General features: G+C 33.9%; 1 protein-coding gene across 3 annotated transcripts in view; it reads right to left on the bottom strand.

The window, feature by feature from the left end:
- The window catches only part of LOC144434614 (osmotic avoidance abnormal protein 3-like), a 46,290-nt gene that overhangs the window by 15,123 nt on the left and 4,784 nt on the right, over positions 1–26,383 (bottom strand). The window contains exons 2-9 of one of the 3 annotated variants that reach the window (XM_078123092.1): positions 19,849–20,080; positions 15,122–15,407; positions 13,332–13,565; positions 12,194–12,343; positions 7,152–7,379; positions 3,994–4,017; positions 1,652–1,752; positions 428–569 (exon numbers count right to left, since the gene is read on the bottom strand). In XM_078123092.1, the coding sequence (XP_077979218.1) occupies positions 428–569; positions 1,652–1,752; positions 3,994–4,017; positions 7,152–7,379; positions 12,194–12,343; positions 13,332–13,565; positions 15,122–15,407; positions 19,849–20,073 (1,390 nt within the window). In that variant the 5' untranslated portion in view covers positions 20,074–20,080. Of the gene's footprint in view, positions 1–427; positions 570–1,651; positions 1,753–3,993; positions 4,018–7,151; positions 7,380–12,193; positions 12,344–13,331; positions 13,566–15,121; positions 15,408–19,848; positions 20,089–26,383 lie in introns of those variants that run through there. The other 2 variants (XM_078123091.1, XM_078123093.1) reach the window with 2 other exon arrangements.

The raw sequence follows: 26,383 nt of genomic DNA on the forward strand, positions 1-26,383 counted from the left end.
TTAACAGTATTAGAGTGAGTACAAATTGAAGGTTAACAGTGTTAGAGTGAGTACAAATTGAAGGTTAACAGTATTAGAGTGAGTACAAATCGAAGGTTAACAGTATTAGAGTGAGTACAAATTGAAGGTTAACAGTATTAGAGTGAGTACAAATTGAAGGTTAACAGTATTAGAGTGAGTACAAATTGAAGGTTAACAGTATTGTGTGGCCCATAGAATTAACACAATATTGTGTGGCTATATTGGATTCTAAAATGAATTAATTTCAGGATTGTTTTTATTTTTATTTCGAAAAATTGTAGTGAACCAGGATTTTTCCTTTGGAACTTTTTCAGGAACAAAGTAACATAGCTTTTTATTTCTGAGTGCTTACCAAGTTAACATTTTCATTTCTCTTTGTATTTAGTGAGTTTTTCAATTTACTCACCATGTACATATTTTTCTTCAACTTTCTCTATTTTGGATGCATATTGTGTTTTCAGTTTTTCCATGTCTTCCTGAAGTTTGGCTTTATTCTGTTGCTCCTCTTCATATTTACTCTGCATTTCAGAAAGTTTTTCTTCATACTCCTGTGAAACGGAAGAATTAATTGTAAAAATGTTTGGTAACAATCTACATATTTGGCTGTTGCTATGGGAGTGGTCTTGTTGCTAGACATATTTGCATACATTTTTTGGATGTTTATTCACTTGTCTGTGAATTCCTGATGTTATCTTTGGACTATACATAATCATTTGGCTGTTGCTATGGACATGGTCTTGTTGCTAGGTATATTTGCATACATGTTTGCATACATTTTTTGAATGTTTACTCCCTGGCCTACCAGATGATGTTGTTAGTTAACCAAGCTAAGGGCATGGTCATGGTTGCTAGGACTAATTGTGTCAAATATTTCGAAGAAAATCTGCAGTTTAACGCTTCTAGAAATATCTCACCACATTTCAGTTTCATTGACCAAGTACTGTTTGAGATATAAGTTTTTGACCGAAATTCACATTTTACCCCTAATTTGCATATCACAGATGAAACCATTATATGCTTAATGTTTCTTCATCTATACACCCCCAGATGCATCCCCATTAAATTTCAGCCCAATCTGTCAAGTAGTTTTTGGAATTAAAGATTTTTGACCAAAAAGACACATTTTAGCCCTAATTTGTATATCACTGATAGGATCATCATGTCGTGAACAATTCTTAATCTAAACACCCTTAAGAATGCTCTCACCAAATTTCAGACCGATCTGCAAGGTAGTTTTTGAGTTTAAGTTTTTTGACCAAAAATCACATATTTTTTTTACCAAAATCACACACCAGTGGTAAGATCATTTTGATTTTAACAATTTCCCAAGTAGACACCCAAGGTAACTCACCCACCAAATACCATGGCAATCGATCAAGTGGTTTTTGACTTTAAGTTGTTTACACACATCCACAGACAGACAGACAGACAAACAGACAGACAGACAGACAGACAGACAGTCAGACAGACAGACAGACAGACAGACAGACAGATAGATAGATAGACAAGACACTTTGCTATGCCTACTGAACCTTATCAGTTCAGTTGTGCTAAAAAGCTGTAAGTACTCAGACTTTCACATTTTAATAAAGGATTCATAGGATAAATTATCAACAGAAACCACACACACCTGTCTTATTTTCTCTTTTTCTTTTTCTAATGCTTCTTGATCAGAACCTGTTGTCTCAATCACACGGGGTTTAGCAGCAGTCAACATCTTCATTTGTTCTCCTGTTTGGTTTGAGGAAGTGCATTGTTGAAATGTCAACTACACCACATGCATGATACAACCAATCTTATTTATTACATTGATAATGATATGACACCAATATCACAGCATGCATTATATTATTAACATCAATATTAAAACTTAAAATATAATTTCACAGAACTCTAGACTTTGTGAATTGTTACACTATAGAATATACATGATACATTAAATTTAATCATATTATATAAATACTCAATATATCATTTTGTTTTAATTTGACAAAAACACACTATACACAACATTATTAATACTATTAAGTTGGTAACATGTATCTTAAAACTTCACACACTGCTACCTTGATTGACCATATTAATATGAATATCCAGTTTTGATTTGTACACACACACCAAATGAACACATTACATTTTGTATGGTCTGTTAGTGATAAGATATGGGAACACTGACAACTCTGAACAAGCTGGTAAGTGCACAATGAAGACAAGACAGACAGAGATAAAGTAAGTGATATCTAATCAAACACCTTCATCAAAAGTTATCTTTGCCAACAACCTTGGAGTGTTTGTAGGTGTGATATACAGTACTTCATACAGGGGCTATTGTAGGAAGTGTAGATGAGAGCCAGTAGCCAACAAAATGAACCATTAATAAACAGTATTTTGTCACCTACTTTTGGTCATTCTCCATTCACTTGTTTAGTATATTTGCACCTACTTTTTGAGATCTTCCACACATTCCAAAAATTAGCTATACTCCTGGGGAATCATGAGAGATGCATTTATTCCCATAATCTGTGAGTATCTTTTTTTTGAATACACAATTATGATTCTGGTAATTAAGCCTTAAGTTTGTTAAGATAGATGCAAACTAAATATACTGTGGTAGATTACACAAGTGGGTGATTGCTGTTCTTCTCTAGTGTGATTCTAATCACCCTGTGATCAACATTGTAACGCTCTAAGTCCCAAAACAACTGTGCAAGTTTATGGAACTCTAAAGTTTTCAGAGATGCTTCCGCACTGAGACTATAATTAATCCAACACTCATTCAATACCGGTAGCTTATCACTGTTGTATCAACATGTTGCAACAATAGTTTTAGCTTGTATCTGTCTTAGCAAACCAAAGGCTCAATTACTGAGAGTAATTGTTAGTTATTTCCATTGGGAAAACTCTTCAAAATTGCAATTATTTCAAGTAAATTTGTTTTACTCAGATTCTTCTGCGTTACCTATGTAGCATTGTAATTAGTCATCAAATACACACTGCAGTTAATTTAATCAACTATCCCACTATAATTTAATCTTTGTCTTAGTGACTGCAAGTTTTCATGTCATTACCATGGTCATACATATCCTGGTATATATGCTCTGAAGAATTTGTGCAACCATTAAAAGTATCAAATTTAATTTAAAATTTTGTCAAACACATTCATAAACAAATATCATGACATTTTGTAGGTAAAATTCTATAAATTGTACTGTATAAACAACTCTTTTAGGTAAATAGTAGAATTGTACTGTATAAACAACTCTTTTAGGTAAATACTTTGAATGTAAAACATACCACTATGGACAGTAATGATTGATTTGATTGAAGTCATGGAAACTGTGTTACAATAAAGCTATATGTTTAGGGATGATTTGTACCTTTAATAGCAAAGACAAGAAGTCTTCTTGTGTCTTCTTGTTGTTGGGTAAAAGCTACTGGAAGTCTCCAAATATTTTACTGAGGCTCCCATAGAAATCATGGTACAACTACAAGGTATCGAGATCTAGGTAAGTTTGACCAGATTTACCTCCTCTATTAGCAGGATTCACAAATGTTGGACAAGACAACGATCATGAACTATGTTGACATCAAGAACTTTTGATGTAAGGTGTTGACTGTACAGACTCACAAAGTATTCAACCTTTTCAAACAAAGACAAAGCGCCATGCTCTCATTGGACACTATATACTCCTCTGTACTTTGTACATGGTATAAGTCCTATATACAGATCATGAAGGAGAGAAGTGAAGCGCTCTGTACATTGAGAAAAAAGAGTGACTACTTTGTGGAATCCTTCTCCACACAAAGTTAACAAAGACATGTGATACTAAAAGACAGTAAGTCAAGATAGTAAGAGTATGGGATATAGAGAGATGACATTGGTAGTTAGTACATGCACAGACATCTATAGGATTAGTGGACAGACTGTAAAAGGTGCAGCACTTCAACCATGCTGGTCTCTCCTAAACTTACCAGTCGTACCCTCAAAATCATCATCTTTGAAAAAAAAGACAAACAAGAGGAAGGATACCTGATTAGAATAAGGGAAGTTTGGTGTGATGGGGCTGATAGGGGTGGGTTTATGCAGGAACCAAGTTACCAAGGTAACATGCTGATAGTGTCAAGACTAAGAACCAAGCTTTGGTATAGGGAAGTAGTGGTACACCACAGAAAGGTTTTGGAGTAATATTATCATTGTCATTCTGGTAACCTACATTATTCCCCCATCCCTTTATCAGCAGTGTCCTCCCTTAGATTACATTGTGTAAAGGACCACAGGCTACAATTCACATGTGACAGTTGAACACCTACACTAAACAATTCATTACTGTGGCCACTTCCTCATAATCTCTTATTACACATTGAGTGATCAAAGAATCATCAACATAGGACTTTGTAATTTAGGGAGAACACTGCCTACAATATACATCATACACAACTAGCTGTAAACAACAGAATGAAACATTCTTGCAGTTCTCACATGATGATAAAAAGCACTAATTTCATCATATCAATTGTGTAAAAGAATTGATAAATTTAATAATCAACATATATATAATATATATATACCTCTGAAACAGAAATGTTATGGAGAGACAACAAAGCATGCCACATGACAATTGAATCTGACATCATCTATCATTCTAACCTATATAGTATATGCTGTACATTGACTCTGACATCATCTATCATTAAACCTATATAGTATATGCTGTACATTGACTCTGACATCATCTATAATTCTAACCTATATAGTATATGCTGTACATTGACTCTGACATCATCTATCATTCTAACCTATATAGTATATGCTGTACATTGACTCTGACATCATCTATCATTCTAACCTATATAGTATATGCTGTACATTGACTCTGACATCATCTATCATTCTAACCTATATAGTATATGCTGTACATTGACTCTGACATCATCTATCATTCTAACCTATATAGTATATGCTGTACATTGACTCTGACATCATCTATCATTCTAACCTATATAGTATATGCTGTACATTGACTCTGACATCATCTATCATTCTAACCTAGTATAGTATATGCTGTACATTGACTCTGACATCATCTATCATTCTAACCTATATAGTATATGCTGTACATTGACTCTGACATCATCTATCATTAAACCTATATAGTATATGCTGTACATTGACTCTGACATCATCTATCATTCTAACCTATAAAGTATATGCTGTACATTGACTCTGACATCATCTATCATTCTAACCTAGTATAGTATATGCTGTACATTGACTCTGACATCATCTATCATTCTAACCTATAAAGTATATGCTGTACATTGACTCTGACATCATCTATCATTCTAACCTATAAAGTATATGCTGTACATTGACTCTGACATCATCTATAATTCTAACCTATAAAGTATATGCTGTACATTGACTCTGACATCATCTATCATTCTAACCTATATAGTATATGCTGTACATTGACTCTGACATCATCTATCATTCTAACCTAGTATAGTATATGCTGTACATTGACTCTGACATCATCTATCATTAAACCTATATAGTATATGCTGTACATTGACTTTGACATCATCTATCATTCTAACCAATATAGTATATGCTGTACATTGACTCTGACATCATCTATCATTCTAACCTATATAGTATATGCTGTACATTGACTCTGACATCATCTATCATTCTAACCTATATAGTATATGCTGTACATTGACTCTGACATCATCTATCATTCTAACCTATATAGTATATGCTGTACATTGACTCTGACATCATCTATCATTCTAACCTATATAGTATATGCTGTACATTGACTCTGACATCATCTATCATTCTAACCTATATAGTATATGCTGTACATTGACTCTGACATCATCTATCATTCTAACCTAGTATAGTATATGCTGTACATTGACTCTGACATCATCTATCATTCTAACCTATATAGTATATGCTGTACATTGTGTCATTTAAACATTAAATGACAATAAAGTAAGAATTTCAATGTAAAAAGTATGACAAACTTAAAATGGAAAATAGTCAAGCTATGGATACCTTGAATTCTAATTCATTTTTATTTTTATAGAGAGTTAATGCTTGATACAGATAAACATTTTAGGTTTATTGAGATTTTTTACAATTTGTTCATTCCAGACTGAACTATTGCAATATTGATTCAACATACACTATTACGCACGCTCTCTATGAAATAATGACAAATGTGATATAGTCTCCCTATACAGAGTACATGTGTGTCAATACTAAGGAGAACTTTGATTTATGTATACAATTAGTCAATACAGTGACAGACATATTTCTCATTGGTTTGTAATCCTTCACTGTCAAGAATGAATTATACAGAATTAAATAAATGCACTTCAAATTTACACTTAGTGGCAAATTTTAAATACTTGAGTCTCCGTAAAATCTGGTTTTACTTTGATATGGAATAAGAGACTTCTATTGTGGAATAAAAACACCAACTTTCTGCAAACAGAGATTGATTGAACAGCTGAAGAAATGGTGAATACTATGACACATACACATATACCTTACTAAGAAAGAGTGCCCTCTGGTGACAAAATAATTCTAAAGATAAGTAAATAATCGAAAGATTAACAGAACAGGTGTTCTCAAGTGAATTGCCACAATCTACATATTTTGATTTAATCAATACCTTAATTTCCATGCAAGATTTAGTTTTCAAATTGAAATAAATTCCTTGTCATTGCAATCTCTGCATAGAGGGCGATGTTTGACAGGAAGGTCTATCTAACATTTCCTTGTCATTGCATTTGTCTGCTACATCTATGCCAATAGAGGGCGATGTTTGTCAAAGAAGTTTGAAGTGTTTTATTCTTCCTTGTCATTGCAAATCTCTCTGCTATATTTACAGATGGCGATGTTTGTCAGAAAGCTCTATCTGATAATTTCTTGTCATCACATCTCTGTTCTATGTACATGTATACTGATAGAAGGCGATGTTTGTCAGAAAGCTCTATTGATCACAACAATATTAAAGTGACTTTTTATCAACATCAATATGCTATACAAATAAATACCACACACACTAGTTACTAGTAGAGGAAAGATTGGATAAAACCCCTTAAATGTAACTTACCAGTGAATCCTCCAGCTGGCATTGGTATTTGACCCATCAACATGGCTTTTAACTTTGTAATTTCCTCCTGGTACTGTCTCAAGAGGGCATCTTTTGGGTCTTCATTAATTTTCGGTTTGTTCTTGATGTTCTTAGCACGGTTAGCATACCTCAATGTACTCAAAGATTCATCATAGTTGTTGTCAGCCGGTGACAGACATGCCACCATTAGAGTCTTGGTATTACCACCTAGTCATTCAGTAAAAAAGTATAGACTATGTTAGAAGTCGTTTCCATAGATAGTGTTATAGCTGACTAAGGCTAACTAAAGGTACATGGTTTCCATAGATAGTGTTATAGCTAACTAAGGCTAACTAAAGGTACATGGTTTCCATAGATAGTGTTATAGCTAACTAAGGCTAACTAAAGGTACATGGTTTCCATAGATAGTGTTATAGCTAACTAAGGCTAACTAAAGGTACATGGTTTCCATAGATAGTGTTATAGCTAACTATGGCTAACTAAAGGTACATGGTTTCCATAGATAGTGTTATAGCTAACTAAGGCTAACTAAAGGTACATGGTTTCCATAGATAGTGTTATAGCTAACTAAGGCTAACTAAAGGTACATGGTTTCCATAGATAGTGTTATAGCTGACTAAGGCTAACTAAAGGTACATGGTTTCCATAGATAGTGTTATAGCTAACTAAAGCTAACTAAAGGTACATGGTTTCCATAGATAGTGTTATAGCTAACTAAGGCTAACTAAAGTTACATGGTTTCCATAGATAGTGTTATAGCTAACTATGGCTAACTAAAGGTACATGGTTTCCATAGATAGTGTTATAGCTGACTAAGGCTAACTAAAGGTACATGGTTTCCATAGATAGTGTTATAGCTAACTAAGGCTAACTAAAGGTACATGGTTTCCATAGATAGTGTTATAGCTAACTAAGGCTAACTAAAGGTACATGGTTTCCATAGATAGTGTTATAGCTAACTAAGGCTAACTAAAGGTACATGGTTTCCATAGATAGTGTTATAGCTAACTAAGGCTAACTAAAGGTACATGGTTTCCATAGATAGTGTTATAGCTAACTAAGGCTAACTAAAGGTACATGGTTTCCATAGTGTTATAGCTAACTAAGGCTAACTAAAGGTACATGGTTTCCATAGATAGTGTTATAGCTAACTAAGGCTAACTAAAGGTACATGGTTTCCATAGATAGTGTTATAGCTGACTAAGGCTAACTAAAGGTACATGGTTTCCATAGATAGTGTTATAGCTAACTAAGGCTAACTAAAGTTACATGGTTTCCATAGATAGTGTTATAGCTAACTAAGGCTAACTAAAGGTACATGGTTTCCATAGATAGTGTTATAGCTAACTAAGGCTAACTAAAGGTACATGGTTTCCATAGATAGTGTTATGGCTAACTAAGGCTAACTAAAGGTACATGGTTTCCATAGATAGTGTTATAGCTAACTAAGGCTAACTAAAGGTACATGGTTTCCATAGATAGTGTTATAGCTAACTAAGGCTAACTAAAGGTACATGGTTTCCATAGATAGTGTTATAGCTAACTAAGGCTAACTAAAGGTACATGGTTTCCATAGATAGTGTTATAGCTAACTAAGGCTAACTAAAGGTACATGGTTTCCATAGATAGTGTTATAGCTAACTAAGGCTAACTAAAGGTACATGGTTTCCATAGATAGTGTTATAGCTAACTAAGGCTAACTAAAGGTACATGGTTTCCATAGATAGTGTTATAGCTAACTAAGGCTAACTAAAGGTACATGGTTTCCATAGTGTTATAGCTAACTAAGGCTAACTAAAGGTACATGGTTTCCATAGATAGTGTTATAGCTAACTAAGGCTAACTAAAGGTACATGGTTTCCATAGATAGTGTTATAGCTGACTAAGGCTAACTAAAGGTACATGGTTTCCATAGATAGTGTTATAGCTAACTAAGGCTAACTAAAGTTACATGGTTTCCATAGATAGTGTTATAGCTAACTAAGGCTAACTAAAGGTACATGGTTTCCATAGATAGTGTTATAGCTAACTAAGGCTAACTAAAGGTACATGGTTTCCATAGATAGTGTTATGGCTAACTAAGGCTAACTAAAGGTACATGGTTTCCATAGATAGTGTTATAGCTAACTAAGGCTAACTAAAGGTACATGGTTTCCATAGATAGTGTTATAGCTAACTAAGGCTAACTAAAGGTACATGGTTTCCATAGATAGTGTTATAGCTAACTAAGGCTAACTAAAGGTACATGGTTTCCATAGATAGTGTTATAGCTAACTAAGGCTAACTAAAGGTACATGGTTTCCATAGATAGTGTTATAGCTAACTAAGGCTAACTAAAGGTACATGGTTTCCATAGATAGTGTTATAGCTAACTAAGGCTAACTAAAGGTACATGGTTTCCATAGATAGTGTTATAGCTAACTAAGGCTAACTAAAGGTACATGGTTTCCATAGATAGTGTTATAGCTAACTAAGGCTAACTAAAGGTACATGGTTTCCATAGATAGTGTTATAGCTAACTAAGGCTAACTAAAGGTACATGGTTTCCATATATAGTGTTATAGCTAACTAAGGCTAACTAAAGGTACATGGTTTCCATAGATAGTGTTATAGCTAACTAAGGCTAACTAAAGGTACATGGTTTCCATAGATAGTGTTATAGCTAACTAAGGCTAACTAAAGTTACATGGTTTCCATAGATAGTGTTATAGCTAACTATGGCTAACTAAAGGTACATGGTTTCCATAGATAGTGTTATAGCTAACTAAGGCTAACTAAAGGTACATGGTTTCCATAGATAGTGTTATAGCTGACTAAGGCTAACTAAAGGTACATGGTTTCCATAGATAGTGTTATAGCTAACTAAGGCTAACTAAAGGTACATGGTTTCCATAGTGTTATAGCTAACTAAGGCTAACTAAAGGTACATGGTTTCCATAGATAGTGTTATAGCTGACTAAGGCTAACTAAAGGTACATGGTTTCCATAGATAGTGTTATAGCTAACTAAGGCTAACTAAAGGTACATGGTTTCCATAGTGTTATAGCTGACTAAGGCTAACTAAAGGTACATGGTTTCCATAGATAGTGTTATAGCTAACTAAAGCTAACTAAAGGTACATGGTTTCCATAGATAGTGTTATAGCTAACTAAGGCTAACTAAAGTTACATGGTTTCCATAGATAGTGTTATAGCTAACTAAGGCTAACTAAAGGTACATGGTTTCCATAGTGTTATAGCTAACTAAGGCTAACTATAGGTACATGGTTTCCATAGATAGTGTTATAGCTAACTAAGGCTAACTAAAGGTACATGGTTTCCATAGATAGTGTTATAGCTAACTAAGGCTAACTAAAGGTACATGGTTTCCATAGATAGTGTTATAGCTAACTAAGGCTAACTAAAGGTACATGGTTTCCATAGTGTTATAGCTAACTAAGGCTAACTAAAGGTACATGGTTTCCATAGACAGTGTTATAGCTAACTAAGGCTAACTAAAGGTACATGGTTTCCATAGATAGTGTTATAGCTAACTATGGCTAACTAAAGGTACATGGTTTCCATAGATAGTGTTATAGCTAACTAAGGCTAACTAAAGGTACATGGTTTCCATAGATAGTGTTATAGCTAACTAAGGCTAACTAAAGGTACATGGTTTCCATAGATAGTGTTATAGCTAACTAAGGCTAACTAAAGGTACATGGTTTCCATAGATAGTGTTATAGCTAACTAAGGCTAACTAAAGGTACATGGTTTCCATAGATAGTGTTATAGCTAACTAAGGCTAACTAAAGGTACATGGTTTCCATATATAGTGTTATAGCTAACTAAGGCTAACTAAAGGTACATGGTTTCCATAGATAGTGTTATAGCTAACTAAGGCTAACTAAAGGTACATGGTTTCCATAGATAGTGTTATAGCTAACTAAGGCTAACTAAAGTTACATGGTTTCCATAGATAGTGTTATAGCTAACTATGGCTAACTAAAGGTACATGGTTTCCATAGATAGTGTTATAGCTAACTAAGGCTAACTAAAGGTACATGGTTTCCATAGATAGTGTTATAGCTAACTAAGGCTAACTAAAGGTACATGGTTTCCATAGATAGTGTTATAGCTAACTAAGGCTAACTAAAGGTACATGGTTTCCATAGATAGTGTTATAGCTAACTAAGGCTAACTAAAGTTACATGGTTTCCATAGATAGTGTTATAGCTAACTATGGCTAACTAAAGGTACATGGTTTCCATAGATAGTGTTATAGCTAACTAAGGCTAACTAAAGGTACATGGTTTCCATAGATAGTGTTATAGCTAACTAAGGCTAACTAAAGGTACATGGTTTCCATAGATAGTGTTATAGCTGACTAAGGCTAACTGAAGGTACATACAAACAATTCAACCTGCATGACTACTCAATCTAATGAAGTATAATCTGTAGTAATTAAGCAAAGACGTGGCTTAAATTTTGACTAGTTTCACATTATTTTATTGTAATTTGTTTTGTTTGTTTTGAAGAACTGAAAGTATAGGTCAAGATAATACAAGACTAATTCTACTATAAGTCAACCAGGTTTTGTATAAAGTAGTCATATTGAATTGATCGCGTATTTGGAGTAAATCTATGGTTAAAATATGATTAACAACTTGAGATTAAGACAGACATTTGTCTTTCAATGGACAACCATTCAAGCAATACATTTATACGCATACACTATAATACTGTTTGATGGTGCTGATTATTGGAAGGGTCTGAGGGCACGTTTATTGGAAGGGCCTCAGTGTGCAGTTTGTTGGAAAGTACTGAGGGTTTAGTTTGTTGGAAAGTGTTAAGGATGCAGTTTGTTGGAAAGTGCTAAGGGCATGTAGTTTGTTTGAGAATGCAGTTTGTTGGAAAGCGTTGTTCATCTCGATGATTGTGCAGTGTTTCCAACAACTGATGAGTTGTGACTGAATGTTACATCATCTACATCTCTAGTGTCATTTCAAACATCCTTAAAAGTAGATTCTGATACACACTTACCCAATGAATCTTGCAATAGACGTGTTAATTTGGAGTCTCTGTAAGGGATATGTTTAGATTTGCCATCCACTAATGCTGAAATAACATTACCCAATGCTGATAATGATAAATTAATTTTGGTAGCTTCTTTCAAACGGTCACCAGTTGCACCTGAAAGTTAATTTATAGCAAAGCAAAGCAACATTAAACACTAAGGTAACAAACAGGTAGATCATATATGTATCAATTTTTTTTGAATTAGCACAAGAAGGGTATCTTTAAATAAGTACTTTACAGTAATAAGATCATGCTTGTCTGAAGTCATACATGTGTCATGATGTCAGAAAACATTAACTAAGTCAGGATGGATACCTGGCAAAAGTTTTGGTAAGCTACATTTGTACTAGTATTTCTTGTTGTAAAATGAAATTAAAAGGGCACAAGCTGGTTTTGTATGGCTTTTGAAATAATTATTGCTCAAAGTATTGCACTTCCTGAAGCATACTTAGCCATCTCTTGCAATTGCCTGAATTCAAATATGGTATCAAGATATACCTTGTATATGATCTGATGATGTAACTTTTATATGTACAAAAAATATCAAGGAAATCCCAACTACATGAATACAACCAGCCATTCTAACAATGCCAGACAACAATTGTAATGTTAAAGAAGCTCTACATCCACATTACCATTATACTAGAATAGTTTGGTCAAAGTTTTATGTACACATTTTAGTAAAAAGTTTTTAAACTCAGCTTTTGTCACTTCAAATTTCTGAACATAGACTGAACATTTGGACAGATGAGCTTTCATCATATAGTTCTAAGTATATGTTTCAGTAAGTAGAATGTTCTCAGTAAATGTGATTATATTAAGTACCTGACAAAGACCATGAAAAGTCACCTTATGTCCCTCTAAACATACTATTGCAAAAACTTAGTTGGATCTACTACCACAATGTGATTAAAACATTCAATATTGACATGTGTTTACTTTGAAGTACTTTCTATGACGTCAACAATAACACAGCAATTGGGGAATTTTCTAATTACCAAAAAATGTTGGGTTTTTACTAGATTTCTAAGACAATAACATGAACAAATATTGTCAGAGAGTACATAGTTATAGTAATTAAAGATACTATATGAACACCTACCCGTTTTGGCCTGTCTTTCACTCCCGGCTAAATCAACTAAGTTCAGTTTTCCAGCTCGTATATGGTCCTCTCCGGATTCATCTGTTTCACACATTTCAAGGTGAATGGTGAAAATAGAGTGGGACCTGGAGGAGTCAGCATTCATCAGTGTAGCGCCCGTTGCACGATTCTTCCAACCCGTCTCCATGATACGTTCACACTCATGTACATTGTGTACACTGTGCATGGATAGATCTATCACAAATAAAGATGAATTATGACTTGATAGAATGTACAATATCAATAGTTTGATTGTCTCAAAGTCATCTACATGCATACTTACACTATTAGCATTTCTACATCATTTACATTTGTACCTGTGATTACTTGTATTGGTATGTATTGATATTTGTGCTACAGAGAATGATGCAAACACAGACCCAATACTTCTATGCAAATGAGTATGCAATTCTTACTTCTGTGCAAATGAGTATGTAATTCTTACTTCTATGTAAATGAGTATGCAATTATGCGATTCTTACTTCTATGCAAAGGAGAATTCATTCTTACTTCTATGCAAATGAGTGCAATTCTTACTTCTATGCAAAGGAGAATGCAATTCTTACTTCTATGCAAAGGAGAATGCAATTCTTACTTCTATGCAAAGGAGAATGCAATTCTTACTTCTATGCAAAGGAGAATGCAATTCTTACTTCTATGCAAATGAGTACACATTTTGTAGTTCTGTGCAAATGTTTATGCAATTCTTACTTCTATGCAAAGGAGAATGCAATTCTTACTTCTATGCAAAGGAGAATGCAATTCTTACTTCTATGCAAAGGAGAATGCAATTCTTACTTCTATGCAAAGGAGAATGCAATTCTTACTTCTAATTCTATGCAAATGAGTATGCATTTCTTACTTTTATACAAATGTACAAATGTGTATGCAATTCTTCCATATACATGTACAATGTACACTAAATAATGTGAACACAAAGTTGTATTTTTTAAACAAAATTTGCTGTTCTGGATAAATATAATGTATAATGACAGAACCACATTATGTGAGGGTACTTGGGTTATTTGACAAAACCACATGATGTGAGGGTACTTGGGGTAGTTGACAAAACCACATGATGTGAGGGTACTTGGGGTAGTTGACAAAACCACATGATGTGAGGGTACTTGGGGTAGTTGACAAAACCACATGATGTGAGGGTACTTGGGTTATTTGACAAAACCACATGATGCGAGGGTACTTGGGGTAGTTGACAAAACCACATGATGTGAGGGTACTTGGGTTATTTGACAAAACCACATGATGTGAGGGTACTTGGGTTATTTGACAAAACCACATGATGTGAGGGTACTTGGGGTAGTTGACAAAACCACATGATGTGAGGGTACTTGGGGTAGTTGACAGAACCACACGATGTGAGGGTACTTGGGGTATTTAACAGAACCACATGATATGAGGGTACTTGGGGTAGTTGACAAAACCACATGATGTGAGGGTACTTGGGGTATTTAACAAAACCACATGATATGAGGGTACTTGGTATATTTAACACAACCACATGATGTGAGGGTACTTGGGGTATTTAACAGAACCACATGATGTGAGGGTACTTTGGGTATTTGTACTCATGCTTGTGGTGTTTCTGCTGCATTTCCACTTATTATTGTATACTTGTGAAGTTATGACTGCAGAGAACATCCTATCTACTTGTGTCAATACCCCAAATAATCCACAATCTCAATTCTCCTATGTTCATCAAGGAAATTAAAAGGTATCAAAAAGATTTTTACCTTTTACATATACACCTCTCTCAGGATGCTCTTTTAATTCTAATTTCTTCTTGGTGTCTTTGGATAAAAGGTCACGGATTTCTTCATTGTAAATTTCTAAGTAAGACGCATGCACTAAGTACTTGAAGTTTTCAGCCACTCCAATGTTTTCAAAGATGTGTTCAAAGGCCCTGGGAATGATACCCCTTTGTGTGGCTGGATCCTGAATTCCCTGCATACTGAATGACTTTCCACAGCCAGTCTGACCATATGCAAATACTGTGCCATTATAACCCTCCAACACACCCTATGCATATCAAAGAAAACAAACATATTGATGAGATACATGTACACCTAAGATTTTGCAATTAGACCAACAAGCTGTGTATATATCTCTACTGCTCAGTGCTACATGTATATAAAGATCTGAAATAATTAAATGTTGCCACATATTACAATACCAAAGATCAACATATTTATTTGGCTTGAAAAGTCATGACTGAACATTGTGAACTGCTGATATCACTTACAGAACCAATCTGCGTAAAATCTGATGTGGTGAAAGCGGCTAGATGTCTTTATTTGCCTCTATTTCCATCGTTTTGTGACATTTGTTTTGTTCCGGGTGATTGCCGCCTTCCCACATTTGACCCTGTGTAGTTGAAAATCTTGTTTGAATCTCAAGGATCTTGAAAGGTTTATTCAACAGAACAAAACAAATGACTCAAAACGATGGAAATAGAGGTAAATAAAGACATCTAGCCAATTTCACCACATCCGATTTGATTCAGATTGTTATAGAGCCTGATACATACATACATACATACATATCTACATCTAAACATCCATATAGTATTTTCTGGCTGACAGTGACACTAACTAACTTAACTTAACTGTTTATTATTACCATTGGGATACATTCATTGTAGCACAGATTTTGTTAAAACTCAATTTTGTGACCTACAGTCTGCATATTGATTAGCATGACTGCATACATTACGAGTCATGTACTCCTGAAGGTATTTGAGTCTTTGTCTTTCATACATTGTTATTTGCACAACATACACATGTACGGCACAGTTAATTTTTGACTGGTTTTAAATCCTGGGCAGAAGGGCCTCATGGGTACTGGCTAGTTAACCAATGAGTTTTGAGGATTTAGGATTATCTACTTTACTTAATAAACAGAGTTGGCTTGTAAACTTACATGTACTTTTAAATTTAGTATTATTCTGCAACCAGCCACGCCAGCATTACAAGCTGCTTTATTTTTGCTGTATGAAACTTAGTTTCACTACACCATATTGTGTGCGTGCCCTGGACTAATAAAGTGCCCACAACTCCTGCTGTTTATGACTGCCCAGGATTTAATACTAGGGACAGTTTTGAGTCTTTTGTCTTTCATACATTGTTAAATATTTGCACAACATATACACATGTACTACTTGGGACAGTTTTGAGTCTGGATGGTATTTACCCAATCTTTGGAAGGAATTATTTGATTTCACAGTTTGGGTTTGATCAAAATACTTCAATCACCCACCATACATGTATCTGTATATAATGATTTATATATGAATAAATACAATGATGCCTTCTGAATGTGAATTATCATTCAATAGTTAGCTCAGACTGAAATCAAAGAAACTGTGCCTGGGGCACTTCAAATACGCAAATATCATTACAGATTTTAGAACACGGTAACTGCTTAACTTATCAAAATGCATGCACATATCAAAGAAATGTACATCACCATGTCAGCATGTCCCTTGAGAAATTATCCTCACACATAAACTACACCGCTAGGTCCTATGGGAAATCTACTTTGAGAATAATGTAATTTTCAGTGACCATAAAGCCATCAGTTGCTTTTAACAAACTCTGCATTTCAATTCATAGTATCAGTTAAATATAACTATGATGACAAATTATGTGTAGACACAAAATAGAACAAAATACTGTAGGGAGAAGTTACATGAATAAATTGACATTCAAAGAGACTTGGTTGTATTTTATACCTTGCTGCAGTTACTTGGACTATTAAAATGACATCTGTAAATGCCCTTGAAACAGCTTTACTACAATCTAATCAACATCTTATTGAGATGGTTTAGTAATTTATTGCAATCAGTTTGATTGTCGTTGTGTCTAAAGAAAACTGCTTTCAATTCACTGTATTTCCTAAAGTGTGTTGTCATTGAGAAAAATCACTTCATTACTTACATTGTATTTTAGTGTAAAGATATTAATGATTAGCCCTGGTAACCATTTTTCTCATTTAGATAAGTCAAAGGTTATCACCTACAATCTGAACATTAAACTTAAATTGTCTGAGTTCTAACTACAATAAATACATACTAGGCATACAACATGTAAACAAAGAAATGAAAACCTCTAGCAAAGTTTGATTGGAATTCTAATGAGATGAAGACCTACTTTACATGGCTCTGTAATTTTTTTGAGGGGACAACTGATCTGCATGTTGTGACAAAGACACCTAGACCTTATATTCAAAATTCTGACATTAAAAATACCGCCAATGGCATTGTAGCAGAGCTGTACAATTTTTAACAATGTTTATCCATATGCTAGTCCATGCTAACAATAGGTGTTCATTTGCTGAATGACTATCCAGTTGCCTATCCAACCATGTTGCTATCTTTGTGATATACGCAATCATTTGGCTGTTGTTATGGGTGTGGTCATGTTGCTAGATATATTTGCGTACATTCTTTAATGTTTTTGTTCACTTGTGTATGAATTTCTGATATCATCTTAGCAATACATGTGATTATTTGGCTGTTGCTATGGGCATGGTCTTGTTGCTAGACACATTTGCATACATTTTTAAATGTTAATTCATTTGTCTATTAATCCCTGTTGTTATCTTCGCACTATATGTGATCATTTGGCTATTGCTATGGGCGTGGTCTTGTTGTTAGACAAATTTACATACATTTTTTGAATGTTTATTCGTTTGTCTTTCAATTCCTATTGTTATCTTTGCAATATACGTGATTATTTGGCAGTTGCTATGTGCGTGGCCTTGTTGCTAGGCAAATTTACATATATTTTTGAACGTTTAGTCAATTGTTTATTAATCCCTGTTATTCTCTTTGTGAAATACACGACGGTTTGGCTGTTGCCATGGGCATGGCCATAGTTGCTAGGGATATTTGCATACATTTTTTGTTTACTCACTTGCCTACCAGATGACATTTTATTTAACCAAAATATATTGCCATTTGGTTGTTGCTAAAGGCGTGGTCATGGTTGCTAGGGCCAATTTTGTCAAAATGTTTTGAAGAAAATCTGCATAATAACACTTTAAGAAACATCTCAACAAATTTCAATCTCATTGACCAAGTACTTTGCGAGATATAAGTTTATGACCGAAAATGAACATTTTTACACCTAATTTGCATATCACTGATGACATCACTGTATCCTTAATATTTCTTCAACTATACATCCCTAGATGCATTCCCATTAAAATTCAGTCCAATCTGCTCAGTAGTTTTGGAATTATTGATTTTTGACCGAAAAGACACATTTTTAGCCCTAATTTGCATATCACTGATGGGACCATCATATCATGGACATTTCTTAGTATAAACATCCTGAAGAATGTTTCACCAAAATTTCAGCCCAATCTGCCCAGTAGTTTTTAAGTTGAAGCTTTTCGACCAAAAATCACATTTTTTGACCCAAATCACACACCAGTGATAAGATCATTTTGATTTGAACAATTTCCCAACCAGACACCCAAGGTAATGCACCCAAAAAATATCATGGCAATCAGTCCAGCAGTTTTTGACTTGAAGTCGTTTACATACAAACACACACACAGACACACAGACAGACAGACACACATACACACACACACACACACACCCACACACACTCATGCGTGCACATACACACACAGACACAGACATAGACACAGACACAGACACAGACACACAGACACACAGACACACACACACACACACACACACACACACACACACACACACACACACACACACACACACACACACCAGGCAATCCCTATAGCACTACTGAACCTCAGTTCAGTTGTACTAACAATGAACAAAGAAATGATATCATTGTGAGTCCAAACACACTAAACTGAATACATGTACATAAAACTAGTCATGTATTTCCTCATGACTCATATGCCTTTCAGAGTTTATAGAAATGGAAATATCTATCAGCTCACAGACATTTCCGTTCTGGAAAGCTTGAAAGTTAGTAAAGAATGAGTCATACAATTAAACTGCAATATGGTTAGACTACAACACTTGTCATTTGTTATGCTACAAGTATTGTATGCTTCAATGATTCTACCCTGGAGCTTGACATGTTTACATGATAAGACACTACATACCATGTACCTGTCACCAACACTTTGAAGCTAAGCTTTCCTGGAAGAAATTCCACTTTGATGCAAAGCTGTCTACGTTTTAAAGCCTTTGGGTATTTATAAAGTACATGAATGAAAACAAAGTGTAACTACTATTTGCACTAAGATCTTCTTACATCTTGTGTATGAATCTGCCATGGTGTATTCAATACATTGGATATTTGATGGCAATCCTATTCAACTTGTCAACAAAACACATTGTTAGATGATCAGACTTCTTTTCAATCTCATACTTTACAGTTACACCCTGAATACTTAGAACTGGGCAGAGAATAAAATAACACATACAACACCTATGATGATAAAATGAAATAATACTTACATCAACGAGTGGATAGGCAATATCATTGTATATCGCTTCAGTGGTGGAATCAATATAATAAGCTCCATCAAAGGTGAACATTTTGGGCGGATCATTGGAATTTGGTTTGACTATTGCACATTGTCCTTTGTTGCCATCCATTTTCATCACTGTCTTGCACTTCATGTTTAGCTCCCTCTCGTTGAGAGGACGGCATCGCACGATTACTTTCACAGCCTCAGACATTTTGGAACTATACATGTAGATGAAAAATAATAAAAAGGAAAAGGTCACCCAAATTGTTAGTTAAGATATATTACATGTACATGTACCATAAATAACAATGCAGAAATATGAAATATGTTTTGCTGTGATTGTCATTATATAAACATGTCCACATAAACAATAGATGTGGAAACAGTTGACTGACATGTACATGTACTATAATACACTGACCATTAATAAAAACATTTAGTGAAAAGACAACTGTCACTTCACTATGTTTCAGTGTTTTATTCCCTCTTGTTTTTTGTTTTTTATTTTGCTGTTTTGTGTGTTTGCATAATCTAATAATATCTTCACATGATTCAAATTAACAATCACTTCACTAGATTCATACTTGATGCCCCTCCCCTACCTCCCACACACACACCATGCACTGTATACATTACATCAACTATAGAGTTACTAAAGATAAATTATCCCCTGTAATCTCATTATTTCTAGTTGGTCAACATCCTGAAGGACAGAGTTTACTCAGGATACCCTGCTTTCATAATTGATTAGATTATTACACTCAAATTAATTAAGTCTCACTGATTGATATGATATGAAGATCTCAACACTACACATGTGACAATCTTGTGACAATCTGATGTGACAATCTTGTGACAATCTGATGTGACAATCTTGTGACAATCTGATGTGACAATCTTGTGACAATCTGATGTGACAATCTTGTGACAATCTGATGTGACAATCTTGTGACAATCTGATGTGACAATCTTGTGACAATCTGATGTGACAATCTTGTGACAATCTGATGTGACAATCTTGTGACAATCTGATTCTGATGTGACAATCTTGTGACAATCTGATGTGACAATCTTGTGACAATCTGATGTGACAATCTTGTGACAATCTGATGTGACAATCTTGTGACAATCTGATGTGACAATCTTGTGACAATCTGATGTGACAATCTTGTGACAATCTGATTCTGATGTGACAATCTTGTGACAATCTGATGTGACAATCTTGTGACAATCTGATGTGACAATCTTGTGACAATCTGATGTGACAATCTTGTTTACAAGAACAGATTAAACCAGATTGCCAAGTCTTAGCGCTAATAATATGGTACTGCATAGAAAATGTTTGTTGATTCTAGAGAATAGTTAATTTTGATTTCCAATTTTACACTGTACATGTACATGTTGCATGTACTGAAATTACTACATGTACATGTATATATACAATACATATACATGTATATCACTACTACAACCACTATACCTTTTTGGTAGTATAGATATAGAGCCAAACTCAGACCATAAATTAAAACCTGTGAATTTGAAACTAAAACAAATTTTGATTCCAGAACAAGGAAACAATGTTAATGTTTTTGATTGCAACTACAATACATACATGTATACAGGGTGGAGAACCCAGCCAACATACACACCTAGCTACATTTGTACAGTAATTAAATTTTGCAAATCTCAATGATGTTTGTTTTATTTTAGAAGTTTGGTTTCAAATTACACTGTACATACAACATGTACATGTATGTATCCCGTGTTAGGTCCAGGTAGAAATGTACATGTGCAGGCAACTTACAAATCATGAATTAATGTATTTGATGGGTATTGAAATAAACAAAACTGTACTTAGTATATATACAACCATGTACATGTCAATACACATCACTTGTCCTTAATTTGCTAATATTTTCTTCATATTTTTGAGAGTTGAGTCAATCCAGACTACATATACATTTTGTATATATACAGGGACCTGTTGTTTGTAGGAGTATATGTACATGTACATACATGTATGTGTATATGTGTGTGTGTGTGTGTGTGTGTGTGTGTGTGTGTGTATGTGTGGGTGGATGTGTGTGTGTGGATGTGTGGATGTGTGTGTGTGTGTGTGTGTGTGTGTGTGTGTGTGTGTGTGTGTGTGTGTGTGTGTGTGTGTGTGTGTGTGTGATTTTCTCTTTGCAACAGTCCTCATACATGTAACTAGACAGACAGTAGGCAGCCTGATTAAATCAAACATATTTCTCCCAGCAGTACAAGTATTTTTCATATTCGAAAGGGAAATCTAAATTTCAGTAACACTAACAGGTTGGAAACCTAGAGGAAATATATTTGATCTACACATATACATCTACTTATCAAAAAGAACTGTAAAAAAGACGGATACATTGACATATTTATTTCTCTCGGTTACAATACCACAGATAAAAATGAAGGACATTATATACAGTTATAGTCACCAATTTTATATTTGGTTGCTACATGTACAATGTAGCTTGGAGAACACAATTGCTCATTCCCTAATCTGTAAATAGCAGTTTGTTATTTAGTGAAATTGGTCAATTTTGATAAGGTGGGTCACAGTCAGCAACAATAATAATTCGCTCACCAATATAAATAAACTTGTAATAATAGGTAACCCAAACTATTGGTAAGTGCTCCTTATCTTTTCCAATAAAACACTGATGACAATGTTTTATCAGACAGTACATGTACATGTATACTACAATCAAGTGCAGTGCAGAGTCACTCTAGACATGTACACATACTGCATTTTTACAATCTATAAAGTGGTCTGCTTGGTAAAAAATGTTATGTTATCATTTACTTAGAGTCCATTGATGTATGTGACATTCCATTTCTGACAACATATATGTATGTTACATTCCATTTCTGACAACATACATGTATGTTACATTCCATTTCTGACAACATACATGTATGTTACATTCCATTTCTGACAACATACATGTATGTTACATTCCATTTCTGACAACATACATGTATGTTACATTCCATTTCTGACAACATACATGTATGTTACATTCCATTTCTGACAACATACATGTATGTGACATTTAATTTTGCAGGCCACCAGAATAGCACTGATAATTCCTACACTATTTGAACAGTGTTTGTTGTAAAACATACATACATAGCAATCTACATTTTGAAATGTTGAAGTACACAGCAAATAGCAACAGTATTCATAATCCTTCCCAATGGAAATCAATAACAGAGTGACTATTCTAAGTTCTTTGTTTTCAAATCAATGGACTAGGAGTACTGCTATTGTATTGTGCAATGTTTAGTTGCTTGTAGGCAGACCCGTTTCACTGCATTGATTGATTTATGATACAATCATTCCATTTGTGTATTTGCTGTACCATTAGTATTCAAACACTTAGCCTATTACTGTATTTTAAGGACGTACACTGTACACAGCTGATACCCTCACATAAAAATTAACAAATACAAGATATATCAATGCATAAAAATGTGGTCTATTTACATGTAGTATTGTATGCATGTGATTTAGTGGTTTTGATGCATTAAAACTTGTGTGGTTGGATTACAGTGATATCCTGATATTCAGAATGAGATAAAGATAAATATTATGATGTACATGTACAACAAAACAAGAATCTATGGTCAGCTTTTGCAATTCTGTTGTTAAAACAGGTCAGGAGTTAAAATTTATGATGGCCCAAGGTCCCTGACGAGCTGATACAATGAAATTGTGTGGATAAAATTAGATGTTGTCAATTGACAGTTTTCAGGTACAGAGATATGTACATTTTTTTTTTTTTTTTTTTTTTTTTTTATTAGTTTTTTTTTATTAATTTCCAAAACAACTGCAAGACAATACAAAGGCAAACAATACATTACAGAGAAAACACAGGACGTACAAACAGAGAGGGGGAGGGTTAGTTAACTTAATTAAATAAATTAATACATGGGATTGGAAATAATTACAATTGATAAAGAATAATGTAACAATATCTTGAACAGAAATATCCGTCTGTAATGAAAGGACTAAGCACAGAATCCTAACTTGATCACAGGATCACAGAGATATGTACATTGTAATAACTCAATTTATACACGACAAAACTAAACTTTACTTACTCAAAACTAAACTTTACTTACACAAAACTAAACTTTACTTACTCAAAACTAAACTTTACTTACACAAAACTAAACTTTACTTACTCAAAACTAAACTTTACTTACTCAAAACTAAACTTTACTTACTCAAAACTAAACTTTACTTACACAAAACTAAACTTTACTTACTCAAAACTAAACTTTACTTACTCAAAACTAAACTTTACTTACACAAAACTAAACTTTACTTACTCAAAACTAAACTTTACTTACACAAAACTAAACTTTACTTACTCAAAACTAAACTTTACTTACTCAAAACTAAACTTTACTTACACAAAACTAAACTTTACTTACTTAAAACTAAACTTTACTTACTTAAAACTAAACTTTACTTACACAAAACTAAACTTTACTTACTCAAAACTAAACTTTACTTACTCAAAACTAAACTTTACTTACTCAAAACTAAACTTTACTTACACAAAACTAAACTTTACTTACTCAAAACTAAACTTTACTTACTTAAAACTAAACTTTACTTACACAAAACTAAACTTTACTTATTCAAAACTAAACTTTACTTACACAAAACTAAACTTAAAACTAAACTTTACTTACACAAAACTAAACTTTACTTACTCAAAACTAAACTTTACTTACTCAAAACTAAACTTAAAACTAAACTTTACTTACACAAAACTAAACTTTACTTACACAAAATACCTGAAATCAGCCACTATATTTGTATATGTACAGGTGGGCATGCATGAAAGCTTATCATATATAAATTACTTTTCACAATACATTGTGTTTCAATTGTGTATAGTGTTTCATTAATGTGCTGTAGTTCCAAACTAAAATGCATTACTTTGGTATACTTTCATGACAAGCACATTGTAATTTCACTGTATACCAAATATTATTGAAACCTCAATTAAACTATACTCATAATAAATTTGATGAGAAATTATGAATAGTCTAGGTTGTGACTGTGTACACTTGCAAGGCAAGTTGTACATGTAAGTGTTCAAACAGGAAATAAGGAATTTATACCCTGGTCATTCTACATCATAACTAACACTATGCATCTACATCATTGGTTTTGCAGTACTTGAAATACAAGTTAGCCAGAAAATACTCTTAACGTAAGATTTGTGTTCATACATGCATAGTACATGTACATATGTACCTTTATACATCACCTGTCACCAATCTCGCATTCTGATTGGTCGAGAGCCCTGCAGATACACAGGCGTATTTTTCACCAACAGCCATATTTTTGCTTGTTGTATCACGTGATCACTGCACGTCCCCTTGTAAACAAATCTAGCAGACAACTAGAAATACAGCTATAACCAGCATTTCCAATGCCAAATTTGTTGTCAACCGAACAAAATATCACCGTTGTATAAATTGTAACAAGTCTTTGAACTGTACTTTTCATGTTACAGGGAAAAAAGCCAAAAATTCCACACAGAGTGGCGAAAGTCCAGTGACGGCGAACTCACACGATCGTAAACATGAATTCCTAAATTTATGAAGGATATGAAAATTACCACCACAGAGGGTGCAGTTTTTGCCTAACTAGAACAAGAAAGCATATCACGAACATTTTTGTACATTTAATGGAATACAGTACGTAAAACAAAGACGCACTCATTTTTCAGCTGATGGTTATAAGTTTGAATATATCACTGAGTGATATGCAAATAGTAAACAATACGTCATACTACTGAGCAAACGCACACTCTGATTGGATGATATAGTTAAGGCTGACATGTAAACAACCGCATTGCAGATATCGGAGTGGTGCATGATACTATGCTCAACAGTATAACACGAAGTGATTTTTATATTTAAAATGAAACAGCATTTTTAGACGTTATTACCGGAAAAATTACCTCTCGCAGCAAGATATGGAATGGTATTTGGCAAATAACATATACATGTACGTACTTACAAAAGTAACCAATTTATTCCAAGTAAAGTTTCCCTACATGTATGTTTATATACATAGTACATGTATATGTAATCTTCCCTTTCTTCTTATCCATTCAATGGCAAGTTTACTTGTCACCAATCTTACATTCTGATTGGTCGAGAGCCCTGCAAATATGCATGTGTATTTCAACAGCCGTATTTTTGCTTGTTGTATCACATGATCACTGCATGTCCCGTTGTAAATAAACCTAGCAGACATCTAGAAATCCAGCTATAACCAACATTTCCAATGCCAAATTTATTATCAACAATACAAAATATCATTGTTGTATACATTGTACAAGTCTTTGATCTGGACGTTTTGTGTCACAGGGAAATTGTCAAAAATTCCATACAGAATGGCAAAAGTACAGTGACGACGAGCACACGATCGTAAACATGAATTCCTAAATTTATGAACAGTA

This window comes from Glandiceps talaboti, chromosome 4, assembly GCF_964340395.1.
Source record: "Glandiceps talaboti chromosome 4, keGlaTala1.1, whole genome shotgun sequence".
Lineage (NCBI taxonomy): Eukaryota > Metazoa > Hemichordata > Enteropneusta > Spengelidae > Glandiceps > Glandiceps talaboti.